Source organism: Pongo pygmaeus, chromosome 5 (genome assembly GCF_028885625.2).
Source record: "Pongo pygmaeus isolate AG05252 chromosome 5, NHGRI_mPonPyg2-v2.0_pri, whole genome shotgun sequence".
In the NCBI taxonomy this organism is placed as follows: domain Eukaryota; kingdom Metazoa; phylum Chordata; class Mammalia; order Primates; family Hominidae; genus Pongo; species Pongo pygmaeus.
The window spans coordinates 159,128,408-159,145,318 of NC_072378.2; the positions used below are offsets into that span (position 1 = coordinate 159,128,408).

The 16,911-nt window shown below is 48.1% G+C and overlaps 1 protein-coding gene across 3 annotated transcripts in view; it reads left to right on the plus strand.

Annotated features, from left to right (window-relative positions):
- TMEM181 (transmembrane protein 181) overlaps positions 1 to 16,911 on the plus strand; it is a 96,924-nt gene that overhangs the window by 14,208 nt on the left and 65,805 nt on the right. For 2 of the 3 annotated variants that reach the window (XM_063666781.1, XM_054491541.2), the window contains exon 1: positions 9,185 to 9,338. The exons of the other annotated variant lie outside the window; for it this stretch is intronic. In XM_063666781.1, the coding sequence (XP_063522851.1) occupies positions 9,331 to 9,338 (8 nt within the window). In that variant the 5' untranslated portion in view covers positions 9,185 to 9,330. Of the gene's footprint in view, positions 1 to 9,184; positions 9,339 to 16,911 lie in introns of those variants that run through there. 3 annotated transcript variants of the gene reach the window in all.

Below are 16,911 nucleotides of genomic sequence, written 5' to 3' on the forward strand. Positions count from 1 at the left end.
CTGCAAATTCCAACTCCTGGTTCAAGCGATTCTCCTGCCTCAGCCTCCCGAGTAGCTGGGACTGCAGGCATGCACCACCATGTCCAGCTAACTTTTTTGTTTTTAGTAGAGACGGGGTTTCACCATGTTGGCCAGGAGGGTCTCAATCTCCTGACCTCGTGATTAGCCCACCTCGGCCTCCCAAAGTGCTGGGATTACAGGTGTGAGCCACTGTGCCCGGCTCAATTATTTAATTTTATGTAATTAATTTTTGTTTTGCTTGATCTGAATTAGCAGTTTCATAAACCCGTCAGTTTATTTATTAGAGTTCTGGGAATTTTATTGAATCCACTGTTCCTACAATTACTAGAAATGTGTTCAAGAGTACTTGTTAGGGTCTTTTCCATGAAAAGCCATTTTGGAGTATAGCTAATTGTAAATGTTTTTAGGGACAAATCAAAACAATAATTGTGGATGACAAAACACAGAATAGCCAGGGTTAAGAACCTGACAAACATTCATTATAATCGGGAATTGCCAAGGAAATGTAGTTATTTCTATTACACACAACGTTTTAAGATAGCAACCAGAATCATGACTGACAGCATCACATCAGGACCATTAGACTTTTACAAATTTTACATAATCTTTAAGATACATCAATAACATATCTCTAAAAAATATAGCTTTAAAGTAGATTTAACATAACAAGTAAAATGTGATTGATAATGTATTATCTAATTTTTGAAACATTTGTATTGATAACATATCCATAAATGTAATTGAAAGAAGAGCTGCTGTCACTGATCATTTGACAGTGTTTCCCATGGAGCAAGTAAGCCTAATCATTTCCTATCACTATGAGATGATATGAGAGATACAGTTTTTATGCTCTCCAGGGGCCTAACTGGTAAATTCCCAAATTAATTTTAGGTCAAAAGATTTAATTTAGAATTTTGATCCTGGGGAGGCCTGCCAAAGATGTCAAAAAGTTTACAGTCCTTGCTCAAGACAGGATCACAGCTCACTGTGAAATAATAGTTATTTAAGCAGAGTGGTAATCGAAAGATTTTAAAAGCAATACAGAAAGGCATGTGAAATTAAAAAACCTTAATCCTTTTAAAGCTCAGTTTTCTTGAGTAATCAAAAATCGAATAGAGATAACACAGGAAATTATCCTAATAAAATATAAATCCTTTGTTTTTTTTAGGCCAGTTACCAAAAGGTGAAGAAAAACCACCTGCAGTGTGATTGCACCTCCTGCAGTGTGATTGCTTTTCCTTATGGGAAGCCCACTTAGATATCTTGGAAGTTGAACCTGATGAAAGGTACTTACATTTAATCAGAAGCAGGAAGAATGTGTTCAGGATGTTGAGTGTACACTATATCATAGAGGAATATACACAAGAAAACTAATACATTGAGCGGGGAATACATGGATCTTAGAGAAAGTGAGAGCCTGTGAAGTTTCCTTGTTATACAGAGCAATTCAGACACATCAAGAAAAGCCAAGAGTACAGAATCTTTTCGATTGCTGCTTCAGGTCTTCAAGATAAACATTTTAGCATTGGGCCATAAGAGCCAGAGTTAGAACTGAAGGGAAAAGTTACAGGAGCTGATAAAAAGGTTGAAGGAGAGAGTTATCGCCTCAGCCTTATCAGGGAAGAAAGAGCTGCAGGCAGTGATGTGTGACCTGCCAGTCATGGGCTGTGAGATGGAACCAAAGTTGAGCTTCTGAGAGATGAACCTGAGAAGCTTTAAGATGAAAACTCTACCTCAAGAAGTGAAATTACCATTCGGAATGAAAAAACAACATTTCTGTCTTGAAACTAGAGAAATTTAAGTGGCTTTCAGGAAAAAATGTGACAGAAATAGAAACTGTCAGCGAGGCACAGAGGCTCATGCCTGTCATCCCAGCACTTTCAGAGGCTGATGCGGGAGGATCACTTGAGCCTAGTTTGAGACCAGCCTGGGCAACATGGTGAGACCCCAGTCCTGCAAAACAGTTAAAAAATTAGCCAGGTGTGGTGGTGTGTGCCTGTGGTTCCAGTTACATGGGTGGCTGAGGCAGGAGGATTGTTTGAGCCTGAAAGGTCGAAGCTGCTGTGAGTTGTGATTGTGCCATTGCACTCCAGCCTGGGTGACAGAGAGGGTCCCTGTCTCAAAAAAAAAAAAAAAAAATTTGGAAATGAACCAGACATTTAATGAATATCTGTTGTTTAATTTAACATACCATAAAACTTGAAGATTTTAAATTACATAAAAAGCTTATTTATAAACACGTATACCATTTACATTTACAAAATTTATTTATTTTTAACAATTATACCTAGATTACTTATTAAAACTGAGATATTAGACAAAGCTAGTCATCAGTTATTTCTCTGTTAACCATTTTTATAGCCTGTGCATATCAGGTGTTCACCTAAGAACCTTAAATATATGGTTATTTTGTCAATAACTCAGAAGATACAGCTATTTTTATTAAACCAACAATATTAAATTAGTCTTATCAAAGAATTGTACAAAAAATCATTTTATTTTAGGCTGGGTTTATAGTTTTATAATCTTTGTGCTAAACCCTAATACCTTAAAACATCTAATGAAGACCAGTATAAAACTGTCTGCCACGAAACCCATGCAACAATATATTAATATGTTGACGATTGTGCAGACATTTTTATTTTTTTCAGCAATTTAAAAACTAGTTTATTTATTAAAGACATTCTTAAGTCACATGAACTAAAACGCATTCGGGTTAATTAATACAGAGAGCAAGTCGGCACTTAATGTCATTAGTAGGTTCTTGGAAATTGTGACTGGGTGAAACAATGTCCAGCAGGTCCTCAAATGATGTCACTTTGTTCAATGCTGTTTCATTATTTTTATTTTTATTTTCTGAGACAGAGTTTTGCTCTGTTGCCCAGGCTGGAGTGTAATGGCACCATCTCAGCTCGCCGGAACCCCCACCTCCCGGGTTAAAGTGATTCTCCTGCCTCATCCTCCCGAGTAGCCGGGATTACAGGTGCCAGCCACCACGCCTGGCTAATTATTTTATTTTATTTTATTTTTTGAGACGGAGTTTCGCTTTTGTTGCCCAGGCTGGAGTGCAATGGCCCGGTCTTGGCTCACTGCAACCTCCACCTCCCAGGTTCAAGCGATTCTCCTGCCTCAGCCTCCCGAGCAGCTGGGATTACAGGCGCCTGCCACCACGCCCGGCTAATTTTTGTATTTTTAGTAGAGACGAGGTTTCACCATGTCGGTCAGGCTGATCTCGAACTCTTGACCTCAGGCAGTCCGCTCACCTCGGCCTCCCAAAGTGCTGGGATTACAGGCGTGAGCCACCGCGCCCGGCCATTTTTGTATTTTTAGTAGAGATGGGATTTCGCCATGTTGGCCAGTCTGGTCTCGAACTCCTGACCTCAGGTGATCCACCTGCCTCAGCCTCCCAAAGTGCTAGGATTACAGGCGTGAGCCACTTCGCCTGGCCAATGCTGTTTCATTATAACATTGATGAGGAAAAAAATTGGTTTCATTATACATTGTTTTGCTCAAAGTCACAGTTTCCAACAACCTATTCACAACATTAAGTCAGGACTTACTGTATTTTATATGAAAGCTCATTTATCTAAGTCAATCTGAATAGAATTTAAGGGTCCATGCTAGATCTTACCATGAAGACACAACATAAAACATAATACACGTACATGTGTAAATGCACCGAAACATACATCCACACACAGAAATATCTTATAGCTTTCATTTTAGAATGTTAGTCATGAGACAGTAAAAGATAATAAAACACAGCTGGATCCAAATTGTATTATTGACAAAATTGAAACCTGTTCACATGTCTGAACTTTATTTGCCCTGATAGGTAATCTAATGAAGATGGTGGACCAAGATTTTGGACAAAGCAGTTTGGTTTTTAAAAATGTCTTTTACTCCCACTCTTTTGCTTTTTTCAGTTTTAAATGAGTTTAGGGTTACATTTTCAATGTTTACATTTTAGCTAGGACTGGCTGAAAGCAAACTCTCCAAAGAGCCTTGAACTAGTAACAAATGTATCTTTTGTTTGCCCATCTGGTTTGCTTGGTTAATGTGAACAGGGAAGAATGTTAGCAGGGTTTCCTTCCTGTGTTTGTTTGGCTTTTTCTTTTTGGCCCCCTGTGTGGCAGAAAAAGCAATTTTTATGCCAGACCAGAGACACCTTATATTATTGCTCTGAGCTCAAGATTTTGACTTGTTTGATCTGTGAGCCTTTTACAAAGATTTATCTAATTTTTTCTTTATCGATCCTTCAACTAACTTCAATTACCCTTAACAATTATTAGTCAGGCAAAACTAAATTTACCTTAAAAGAGATGATCCTTAGGCCTAGGTTGTTGGTTTTGGTTTAAAAAATCTTGGCTGGAATGCCATAAGCAGTGAGTTTTATCTCAACTCCAGTAGAAAAGTCAGCAGATTTAAAGTAAGCAGAAAAAAATAGAGATAGAGAATTTAGAAGACTCTACCTGCTAACTGTATAGTTGCAGAGGTGTTTTTAGAGAATTCAGATAGTGATCATTTGAGTTCTGAACGTTTCTTGATGTAATTTGTCTATCAGTTTAAAAATGTGTGTGAAAAGAAGCCATAATATACAGCTAGCTGGAGTCCCAGAAGACTTGAGAGAATCCCATTGACTTGACTTGAGAATCCCATTCTGCTTTTTATTAATCTCTCAGGAGCAAAGGAAATCCTATAAATACTGTCAGCGAATGTCAGGAGTTTGGACAATGTTTAGATGGTGGCTTTTAACTAGCCATCATGGGCCCACCATTTAGAATGTTTGTTTTTCTCTTGGAAGATTTTCAGAAACAAGCAAGGGAAAAAAGACGAATCATTTATAGACACATAACTAAACCAAAATCAGTGTAGTCACAAGCTTTAACTCAGCATGCAGATCAAACGAAATATTAAATTACACATGCAGAAAGCAGCAAAAGTAAATTAACCAGAAAAGACACGTCTCAGAGACAGAATGTCAATTCTGTAGAAACCAGAGTACTCAAACCAGCATGTCTTTCTACCAAAAAGGACTTTTCAGAAAAGACAAAAAAGTCTTCTATCATCCCAGTAGGGATGTAAGGCAGCCTTTATTAAGGCAGCCTTATAACCAAAACAAATCCAGAATAATATCAAAAAGCCGCTACCAAAAAGAGGGAGCGTGGGCCTTAGAGAAGAGTTGCCATGGCCAAAAAGGCAAGCTGTGCCAGCAGAGTTCAGAGGGCTCAAGTGAGTACCGCACACCCGTTCTAAGAATCATCACTTCCTTCCCATAGTGATTCTTTTCCCGATTCCACTTCTGACACATTTGCGTCAACCTAAATAACAAACAAAGAGGCTCTCTAAAAGAAATGATATTTATCCAGGAATAGGGCATTGCAATGGGAATATATGTGCCATAGTGAACTATGTGCATTTTCAGGGAGGTATAGAAAGATGAAGGTTTTTAAAGGAACAATGGGGAGGATTACATCATTGTTTTGAGTTAATTATGCTTGGCTACAAGGATCACTCACAGGGGGATGCCAGTCTCAAGTTGGACAGGCAGTTACTGGGCAGATGTCCTCGCAAAAGTGTAAGATTGCGATGGTCTTTGTGCAAGGTTATGGTTTTTATAGTCTTTTGTTACAGTTTTTGTTATCAAGCATTTATGCATGAGAATCCTCTTCATGGCTTTCTCTGGCTCTATTTGTCAGGATTGTTTTTGTTTTTGGTATTTTTTTTGAGATGGAGTCTTGCTCTGTTGCCCAGGCTGGAGTGCAGTGACGCCATCTCGGCTCACTGTAACCGCCACCTCCTGGGTTCAAGTGATTCTCTTGCCTCAGCCTCATGACTAGCTGGGATTACAGGCACCTGCAACCACACTCGGGTAATTTTTGTATTTTGGTGGCCAAGCTGGTCTCAAACTCCTGAGCTCAAGTGATCCGCGCTCTTCAGCCTCCCAAAGTGCTGGGATTATAGGCCTGAGCCACTGCACCTGGCCTGTTTTTTGTTTTTAATACAAGTGACTCCATTTTAATTCTGACAACTTTCACAGTAGCTTATCTCCAAAGGCGGTGCACCTCCCAGGATCCCAGCACTTTGGGAGGCTGAGGCAGGCAGATTGCTTGAGCCCAGGAGTTCAAGACCAGCCTGGACAACATAGTGAAACCTTGTCTCTACAAAAAATACAAAGTTAGCTGGTTGTGGTAGTGCACACCTGTAGTCCCAGCTACATGGGAGACTGAGGCTGGAGGATCTTTTGAGTGGGAGGCAGAGGCTGCAGTGAGCGGAGATTGCGCCACTGCATTCTAGCCTGAGTGACAGAGCGAGACTCTGTCTCAAAAACAAACAAACCGGTCATGTGAGAAATGGCTGATAGATCAGACCAGGCTTCTTAGAGCCCAGAATAGTTTGGGTCCCTTTCCCCTTTTCATAACATGGTCATAGCACCTTTCATTTCCTTTTCTATCACAGCTGTAATTAAGTACTTATTTATTTATTTATTTATTTATTTGAGACAGAGTCTTGCTCTGTCGCTCAGGCTGGAGTGCAGTGGCGTGATCTCGGCTCACTGCAATCTCCACCTCCTGGGTTTAAGCAATTCTCCTGCTTCAGCCTCCCAAGTACCTGGGATTACAGGCACCTGCCACTACGCCCAGCTAATTTTTGTATTTTTAGTAGAGATAGGTTTCGCCATATTGGCCAAGATGGTCTTGAACTCCTGAGCTCAGGTGATCCCCGCCTCAGCCTCCCAAAGTGCTGGGATTATAGGCGTGAGCCACCATGCCCGGCTGATTAAATAATTATTTAGATTATTGTTTGTTCTTGACTAGAAAAGGACAGGGACCTCATCTGTCTATTCATGTTGTGCTTCCAGAGCTGAGAGTTGTTCCTGGCACACACAGAGTGCTCCATTAATGTTTGAAGAACAAATAAATGAGAAAACGAGTATGATGGGAGAAGAGGAGCTGAGGGCCATGTGGTTGTTTACATCCTTGAAGGAGTCTTGGGAGAGGGCTCATGCTGACTTGGGTGACGCTGGACAGCAAATCCAGGGAGATCTGACAGGAAGGAATTGCCAGGAGGTAGTTTGGAGCCAAATGCGCACAGTGAGGGCCAGGGGTCCCTGGGGTGGCGACAGTTTCCTCTCGCTGGAGATGCCTCAGGAGAGACCAGGCAGCTGGCACAGAGCAGGGATTTACGCGTCACCTCATGCTGCTCTGGGCTGGAGGTAGATACTGGCTGCCTCTAGGCAAATGTGGCCAGCAAGTGTGCTTTGTTTAGTCCCTCCCAAGGTTTAAGATATTTTTTCGAATTAGTTTCCAACATTCTAGAATCAGAAGTGTCGAAAGACAAAATGACAGCAAATTTAAAGATCCTAAGTAGCTTTTCTTCATGATTCTAGAATTGGGCAGCCCTCAGAACCAACAGGTTCGAAGGACTCCGGGGCTGCAACGTGGTTAGACAACATTTATGGACAGAAAGTGGAACTGAGGCGCAGACAGCTTGATTGGTTACAGCTTTGTGTTCTAGCTTATTTGAATCAGCTAACCACCTGCCAATGACAGAAGCTCACTGGCTGTGATTGGCTGAGACTCAGCTGTTTGTTACAAAAGCATCCTCCTCAATTAGGGTGTCGTCTCTTTTATGTTAACTATGCCAGGCTGCAGCTACTTATGTAAGGACTCAAGTAGGGAGGCATCCTCAGGCCTAAACATTTAACAGAAGGTGTCACATGAAAACGCATGTTTGGGCTGGTTGCGGTGGCTCACGTCTGTAATTTAACAGGCCCCGGGGTTGCGGACCCCTGCTCTAGCTCATAGAACTCCCTCCGACTCACCCCTTCCCGCGCCCCATGTCCCTGTTAACAATCTGTCCCTGCAGGTACCGAGTTTCTGTTCTCTGGTCTTGTTGCTATGAAGAACCCTTTCCCTCTGCTTATGTATGAAAACAACTTGAGAAATAATCTGTTGTTATTCCTTGAAGAGTTGCGGTTTAGGATTCAGAGCACTAATGAAATTTTGTGTTACTATTCCTTGCTGTCCTGGCTTAGACTGTGCTTTGCTTGGTATCTCCCCCTTTTTTGCCCCCTCTTCCTAATATCCACCTCACCCTCCAGATTCAGCCCAAACTCTGCCTTCTCTCTCCTACCTTCTCCACTCCCCCAAGGCGAGTTAGGCACCCTTCCTCACTGTAGCACCCTGAGCTAAGGGTACCTAAATTACTGTTGGTAATTTTCTTTGCCTGTAATTTCACTGAGGGCAGGAACTGTTTCTTATTCATGTCCACACTTTTCTGCCAATAGTAGGCCTGTTTACGGTTTAGTGAATGAATGAGGATACATTGCAAAGGAAGCTTGGAAGTCCTTTAACTCATGCAGACCGACTTTAAACCCACAGCACACGGGAACACGGGACATTTTGAGTAATGCTCCAAAGAGAATCTCAGAAATAGCCGAACCTTGGTTCTCATCCATTCTTGATTACAGAAATGGAGAACACTGAGCCAAGATGCGAAATCAGGAAAGTGCTTTTGGTCCACTGGTCTAGCTGCAGTCTAGAAGCGGCTTGCGGGAGAAGCTACCAGAAAGAGCCCGGAAGGTCTCCTGTCATCATTCGGGGTGGCAGAAGTTTGTCCTGGCTTTTAACCTTTTTTGGGGTCACAAGACCCTTTGGGAATGAATATACAGCTATAGCTCCTCTCCCTAGAAAAATGCAGACACCCATAGCGTTTTCCAGACAACTGCAGGGCATTCATGGACTCCCGAGGCCCATCCTTACGCCCCGACACTCGGGAAGTAGGAGTGAATGAATGCGCTGTTTCCCTGCCCTAGGGACAAGAAGTAAATTAAGTCATTCATTCACTCATTCCTTCTGTCTGGAGCCTCGGCTCAGGGCTAGCCTGGGTGCTCCCGGCCGTGGGGCTCCGCCCTCGCACGGGGCCACGAAGCGGGGCCACCCCCCTCGCCGCGCGCCCACCCCCCTCGCCGCGCGCCCACCCCCCTCGCCGCGCGCCCACCCCCCTCGCCGCGCGCCCACCCCCCTCGCCGCGCGCCCACCCCCCTCGCCGCGCGCCCACCCCCCTCGCCGCGCGCCCACCCCCCTCGCCGCGCGCCCGCTTCCACCGCGCCGCGCCCCCTTCCGCCGTGAGAGTCGCTTCCGCGCACGTGATCTCGGCGTCGCGCTCTGATGAGTTTTCCGCGGTCGGCCGCTTCTGGGCCGCTGTCGCTCCGGCTCCGGCTGCGGCTGCCGCTGCCGAGGCTGCTGCGCGGCGCCTGGCGGGCTCGGGACGCGCGGGCCGGGGCCGAGGGCTCTGGGCGCCGAGATGGAGCCGTGAGTCCCCGGCCGAGCGGGCGGGCTGGCTGGGTCTCCGGACACTCCGGCCGAAAGTTGGGGCTCCCTGGCTCCCGGCGCCGAGCCGCAGGGTCCCTGGCGCCCACGTGGAACTGGGGGCAGGGAAAAGGGCGCTGAGAGGGGGGCTTCGCGGGCGGGTCAGGCGGAGGTGTCTGCGCTGGGCGAGAGTAGACCGGGGCCGAGGCTCCCTCCTGCCTGCCCGCCCGGCCGCGGTTAGAGACCGGGATGCGGTCGGGGTTCCGGGACGGGGTTGCGAGCCAGAGCGCGCACCGGGGGGTCGAGAGAATCGGGGGCGCTGCGGCCCTTCCCCGGCGGAGGGTGGCCGTCCGCACGGAGCCCCGCCGCCTCCCGGGCAGCCTCTCCGGCCGGAAAGGCCCCGCCTCGTCGTCCCCTCGGTATCGAGGGCGCCCCGCGCTGCCCTGTGGTCTCGCCCAGCGCCGGGTGCGAGGCCCTCAGAGGCGATTGGTGACGTGGGCACCGGGGAGCCTGCCGCAACAGCCCCTTTGGACCCGGGGTGTCGAGTTTTATGAGCTTTATGCGTTTTACCATCTGCTGACTTTGGGCTTTTTTTTTTTCTTTACCTCTTTGAAGTCCGGGGTTTTTAATGAGGAAAACTTGTCTGGGGCTTCGTGGACGCCATCCCTAAAGCTTGCTTTTGACGCAACAGTCGCCTGGGTGTCCCCCTGGGCACATCTGGAAAAGAAGGAGACGGAGTTAACCAGAGGGTTAGCGCCGCGTGGAGTTGCAGAAAGTCCGGGAGGAGAAGTGGCCCAGCTGTGCAGCCGCGCCTGGCGCAGGAGGCTTCTAGGGCCGGCTCCCTGCACTGAAGGCAGCCTCCGAGGGGCCTGGGCGCGCTTCTTGGCTTATATGCGGTTTTTGAGGCAGAAGGGTTTTTGTTTTGGATCTCTGCTGATTTCTCTGGCTGTGGACGCGGTCAGAGAAGTGACACTCAGGCCTGTTGCCTCAGCGCAAGTGCCTGTGACAGAGACATCTGTTTCCTTCTGCTTCCTTAGAAGTTTCTGACTTTGGTATGTTGCTTTAGCACCTCTTGGGAAACTGGAATGGCATCAAATATCAGACCTATGTGGATGTTTTAAAGATTTTAAAAGCCAAGTGGAGGTAGGTTAGCAGTATTGCCTCTGCACAACTCCAGAGGGTAGCATTCTTGTGTGGCCTATGTGAATAATATTGCTTGGAACGGTGTCTTGTGGAACTGAGGCCTTGTAGCAGAGTGACAGCTGCGTGTTATAGGAGTTCTCTCACACGCCGCCCCTTGGAGCTGCATAGGTGGGCTGGGTGTGCTTTTTCAGTAGGAGAGAGGCCGGGGGCCTCAGGTGGTGAGGGCCTTGGCCAGGACAGGGATCTGGGTCTTCTGCCAAGGTCCTGGGCTGTTACAGGACAGGGAATTAGACCAAAGAAAGCAGTTGACTAAGGAAAGGTCCCGAGGAGGACAAGCAAAACAGAGCTTGAATTTTGTGCGAGTTTGAGGCCTCCCCCTGCAGCAGTAAGCGCTTTGTGCCTCAGGCTCTGTGGAGCACTAACAGGGTTAGGGAAGGGGGATGAGGGTATCTGGAAATCAGCCCACCACCATTGGCCAGCATTCCAGGCACTTACCTGGAAACAGAAAGGTTTGGTAGCAGATAAAATCGTCCTGAAAAACAAGCCTGAAAATCGGAAGTGCGTCCTGGACTTGGGTGACTGAGTGCTCTCTGTCCTTGGCTGGTGTGCCTGAGAGCCCAGAGGTGAGAAAGGTGAGAAGGAAGAGAAGCCCAGGGAAAGAATGGGAGAGAACAGAGCCGCTTGGAGGAGCAGGGGCAGCTCCACCACTCTGCTTACGGTGTGTAGGGGACCGTCCCCCTGCAGACACTGGCCCTATGACCTCTGACTCTCATTCGGCCCAGCCTGCTCTTTAAAAAGGTAGGAGAGATTGCCATCAAAACCCATCAGCAAAAAAGGTTAGCAGTTCTTACGGTTTTACCTTGAACTCTTCTGCAGTCGCCATTCCTTCTCTGATGATGCTGGGGACGGGAGAGATGCTAGAAGTCTGAGGACGGTGTGGGGGCGTGTCTCATTTGCTAACCTGACTTCTTGTTTCAGCTACAGGGCTGCACGGAGTTGAGACTCTCATGCTCACATGTTGCTTTGGTCTTACTTTAGCATTTCTCTGCAAATTTAAATAAGACTGTTTTTGTGTGTGTGTGTCTTGCTTGGCACGTGAAGCCATTTTTTAGCGTGTATTTTATGTGTCTCTTTCATCCTGGGGGCGTTTCAGTGTAGAAGTTTATTAATTAGAGCCGCCTTCGGCTAGCAGCAAAGCGTGGCACAGACAAATTAAGTACCCTGGAGCCCTGCTGTGGTTTCAGGGTCCTGGGCCTCCTGAGTCTCCCAGCGCTTTTGAGGGCACACCAGGCTTGGGTCAGTATCCTATTCCTGCAACCATTTAATTATTTAGGATTTTGTCTCATAGAATGGTTTTTTGTTCTGACCAAAATGATCTCTAGAAATTGTAAAAGATAACTGTGAGTGTTCACCATGTAGCAGGTGCCGTTGTAAGCACCTTACATCTGTTGTTTCGTGGAATTCTCACAATCACCTTTCGTGAGGAAGTTTCTCTTTTCCCCATTTTGCAGATGAGGAAACTGCAGTATGAAGAAGACAAGTGAGTTTTTCAAGGCTTTAGAGCTGAGCCCAAACCCTGGGCCGCCTGGCTCTAGAGCCCACACTCCTGACTGCTGTTCTCTGTTCCTCTCAATAACAGCTGACAGTTCATGGTTACTTGGCAAGGGTTTTCATGTCACAACGGATTTAATTGCCACAGCATTGCTAGGCGGTGGGTTCCCTAGTTTCCTGAATTTTCAGGAATGGGATGTTTTGTTTGTTTGTATTTTGAGACAGAGTCTCGCTCTGTCACCCAGGCTGGAGAGCAGTGGTGCAATCTTGGCTCACTGCAACCTCTGCCTCCCGGGTTCAAGCGATTCTCCTGCCTCAGCCTCCTGAGTAGCTGGGCTTACAGGCAAGCGCCACCACGCCCGGCTAATTTTTGTATTTTTAGTAGAGACGGGGTTTCACCATGTTGGCCAGGCTGGTCTCGAACTCCTGACCTCAGGTGATCTACCTGCCTCAGCCTCCCAAAGTGCTGGGATTACAGGCGTGAGCCACCACGCTTGGCCAGGAACTGGGGTTCTTGAGAGGTAGAGTAACTGCCCTAGGTTACGCTGCAGTGGATGGGTCCAGGCAGCTGGCCCCCAGCCCAGGTTCCTAACCACCAGGCCGCACTGCCTGGAGCCTCCTGCTAGGGCCAGCGCTGCTTGTGCTGAAATGGGGCTCACTGGCCAGCATTTGACCTACTTCCTTGTTCTCTGTGGCCTGGGCGGGATATTTGCTGAACTGACCAACACGCTCCTGCGTGTGAGTCACTGGGCTTGCAGTCTGGAAAGGATACACATGAACTCACCGGTCCTTGGGTAGCTTAGAACATTGTTTATTAAGTTGTGTTTTGAGGTGGTTAGGCCTTGAATGTTCGCATAATAGCTTTGTGAACTCTGTTGCTCAGGCTGGAGTGCAGTGGTACGATCGCAGCTCACTGCAACCTTTGCCTCCCAGGTTCAAGCAATTCTCCTGCCTCAGCCTCCCGAGAAGCTGGAACTACAGGTGCACGCCACCACACCTAGCTAATTTTTGTATTTTTAGTAGGGACACGGTTTCGTCATGTTGGCCAGGCTGGTCTCGGCTTCCCAAAGTGCTGGGATTACAGGCAGGAGCCACTGCGCCTGGCTTGTATTTAACTCTTGCATAGCTAGAGAAATGACTTATAATATACCGAAGTTGGTTGAGTGAAATTTTAGAGTTCCTATCCTGCTCCCTTTGAGAAGTTTCTTTTCAAAACCCATTAGCTGGTAGGTTACTTGAAAAGGAAAGATTTTAGTGAGGGGCCAAAGAGTCAATGTGAGGGAGTGGTGGGCCTTCTTTCTGTCCCGACCTCCACATGCTGGGCGTGCGTTTGTGGGTTCCAGTCCCACCTCCACACCCTGATGCCTGGGGCCTCAGTGGGCCTGTATTCTTTCACCCCAGCCTGTGTTTTCCCACTTGTGAAATGGGCCGATGTGCCTGTCCTACAGGGAAGCTCCCAGCCTGGTACCAAATAGGTGCTCAGGAAATGTCAGCTCCCACCTCTGCGGCAGCCAGCTGGAGGGGAGACTTCATACAGTGGGGTCTTCGAAGATGTTGTTAGAACGAAACCTAAAATGCTTTCAAACAGAAAAAGTAGAAGAGAAAAAGCACAGCCATCGTTTCTAATAGCTAGCCTGGCTGAGTTCTTGCCACGCTGTTCTGACCACTGTGTTTATGATTCCACTCGCACCTGTCAGCAACTCTGTGAGATGAATCTTCTGCCTCTCTCCATTTTGCAGATGAGGAAACTGAGGGTCTGGGGAACTGTTTACTTGCCCGCTGCCATGTGGTCAGGAAGTGGGGAGCTAGGCTGTCAGGCAACAGGCCGGCATTTTGGGCCAAAGGAGAAGAGATTATTTTTATACAGGTTGGAAAAATAAAAACGACAGTGTGGGAATGGGCTGGGAGATTTAAAGTCCCTGACTGCTGCTCAGATCTTAATTTGTCAATTCTCATGTGGGAGATCCCGGCATGAGTTGAACAAGCAGCAGGACGTGTAGTACCAGAAGTTCTCAGTCTTACCCGCCTACCGTCATGGTGGCTTGTGGAGACCGAGATGAAGGCGTCTCTCACACCCCTTGGGCCCCTGCTGCGGATGCTGGTGTTGCTGGGTTCTGTAGAGTGGGAATGCTGGTGCTGGCTGCCCTCCCATCTCTGTCCCTCTCGCTGCAGGACAGCAACTTGAGGTGTTCTCACGTCCTCTGCTTACCTGGATTGTATCTGTTTTGTGGTTCTGTGCAGCAGTCCTAGGGCAGCTGAGCGCTTGCGGACTGCTCGCCTCCCGTGCCCTCCTGGCCCTGCTTTCTGAACCCTCATGAGCCCTATGTGGGAAGGGTAGGCACTTAGTGGGCAAAGTTGTGTTGGTGCCGTGGTCCTGAGGTGCTCCATGCATCTAATGGGAACATGGCTTTACAGCTGGCCAGGCCTGAGCAAGCATTGTGGCCTCAAGGACCAGGTCCCAGGGAGAAGGCTTTCTGGATGGGGCTGCCAAGGAGCTGCTGTGCCCCAGCTACAGGAGCAGAGGGCCAAAGCCAGAGCCACAGACAGCAGGAAGAGACAACGCTGGGGGGAGGAAGTTCAATGTTGCAATTCAGTGGTTCGCTTACCATTTACCATTGCAGGGAAAATAGGAAAACATGGAGGAAAATAGAAAAAAACAGGGAAGAGTAAGTTAGTAAAAATGAGAGGCATCGAAAGTTACTGGACTGGCACCATTCCTGAGGCTCAGTGCTGGCCTCTGGGGATGGGAGGGGAGCTGCAGGTGTGGGGTGGATCCACAGTGGAGCCCCTGCAATGAAATCCTGAAAACTGGTGCAGCGTGTCCTGCGGGCGAGTGGACGGTTGCTTTCCCCGACAGGGCCTCGCGGTGGGGGCGGGGGTGGAGTGACCTGTCAGTGGCAGCAGGATGGGCAGTGCTCCACAGCAGGGATGGCTGTCTTGCGTTCTGAAAGGACAGTTCCCGGCACCTCGAGACAGGAGGCTTTCTATGCCTATGTGACTTTGAATGTTGAGTTTCCTTTTAAATTTTGTTTTATTTCTGGGGTGTGTGTACTGGTGAAAAACTTTGGATTTAGTAGAATATCTGAGGCGAATCTAAATAGATTCTTCCCAATCTCTTGGCTTGTGTACCTGGACGGTTGGAGTTGTTGTGTCCTGAGAGGGCCAGGCCACAGGCACAGGACCAGGATTTTGGTGTGAGGCAGGTCATATGTGAGGTACCTGCTTGATAGCCAAACGGGCATGCCAAGTGGTTGAGTAGGGGTCTGGAGCTGAGGGGAGAGGACTGGTCTGAGGTCTAGAGCAGGCCATTGTTCACACCTGCATCCTCTCACAAGCCTGAGACAGGATGAAATTACCAAGGGAGTGAGAGTAGAGAAGGGGAGGGGACAGAGAGCAGTGTGTCCCAGGATGATGATGGTGAGGGAGGTGATGGGGTGAGGGAGTTGATGATGAGGGAGGTGATGGGGTGAGGGAGTTGATGATGAGGGAGGTGATGGGGTGAGGAAGATGATGGCGAGGAGTTGATGAGGGAGGTGATGGTGAGGGAGGTGATGGTGAGGGAGGTGATGGGGTGAGGGAGGTGATGGGGTGAGGGAGGTGATGGGGTGAAGGAGATGATGGTGAGGAGTTGAGGGAGGTGATACGGTGAGGGAGGTGATGGTGAGGAGTTGAGGGAGGTGATGGTGAGGCTGTGGAGAGACCGACGAAAGTTTTCCAGCTCCTGTCTCATTTGGATTAGACACTCCACAAACCTCACCTTGCTTGGAAGCAGTCTTTTGGGAAAGAAGGTGCATAATGAGGGGAGACCTGGCTCACAGTGATTTGCATTATGGATGCAATTTTGGGGATAGGCGTTCCAGTAAAGGTGTGTTTAGTTTTTCTAGGAAACACATCTGTGATATTTTAAAGCAACTGTGAAAGTGGGATTAATTTAGAAAGGGCCCAAAGAGTCAAGGGGACCTTCAGGGGACAGTTTATTTCCTTGCCTTTGACAGATCGTCCAAGGGCCCTGCGGCTCTAGGCTGGCCAGAATTTGCGAGTGTATTAGATGCCTCTTGTGAAAAAGCTGCATGGGCCGGGAGGGGAAACTGACGTGGCCCCAGCAAGAAGAAGAGACAGTATTGAGAGCCGGCAGGGGTTTTCTAGGAACTCTTCCTGGCCTGGGTAGCTGGGCCGAGGACTTCCTCAGCTGGCATGCCGACCCGGCCTGGGCACGTGGGGAAGCGTGGAGCCCCTTGCCTAGCATCTCTCCACCAACTTGAGGGAACAACACAAACGCTTTTGGAATAACGAATGGAAGTTGAGTTTGGTAGATGATTTCGTATGTCTCCCACCTGCCAGGCCGTTCGCTGTCAGGCACTCCGCTGTGTCGTGCAGACCGCATCTGTTGTAATGGTTTCAACTGTGGGCAGCCGTGAGAGATGGAGGGTGAGGGAACACTTCATGGAGAAGGTGGGACACAGCTGAACCCTGGATGCTGGGTGGGATTTAGGTGGCTTTTCTGGGAGAAGAGAGAGCATCTTAGATCAGCAGAGCGCTGTGTGAGTGGGCCAGCCTGGAGTCTGGCTTGACCCTGTTGGGCAGCATCATCGAATTGAAGCTCTGGAGTCGGATGCGTGGGTTTCAGTGTTGCACTTAGCAGCTTTGCGATCTAGGGCAAGTAACGGAACCTTCCTGAGTCTGAGCTTTCTCATCTGAAAGGGGTTGCAATAGTACCTACCTCAGGGCTGTGATAATGGAGAGAGCGCGTATAATTCACATAGGATACGTGCAGGGTGGCAGGAAGGCTGGAGAGGGATTGTGGGGAAGGCTCTTGGGGACTTTGAAAGGCCTGTCTAAACTTGATGGAGTTGGCTGCGGTGCACTGTACGCTTCCTGAGCA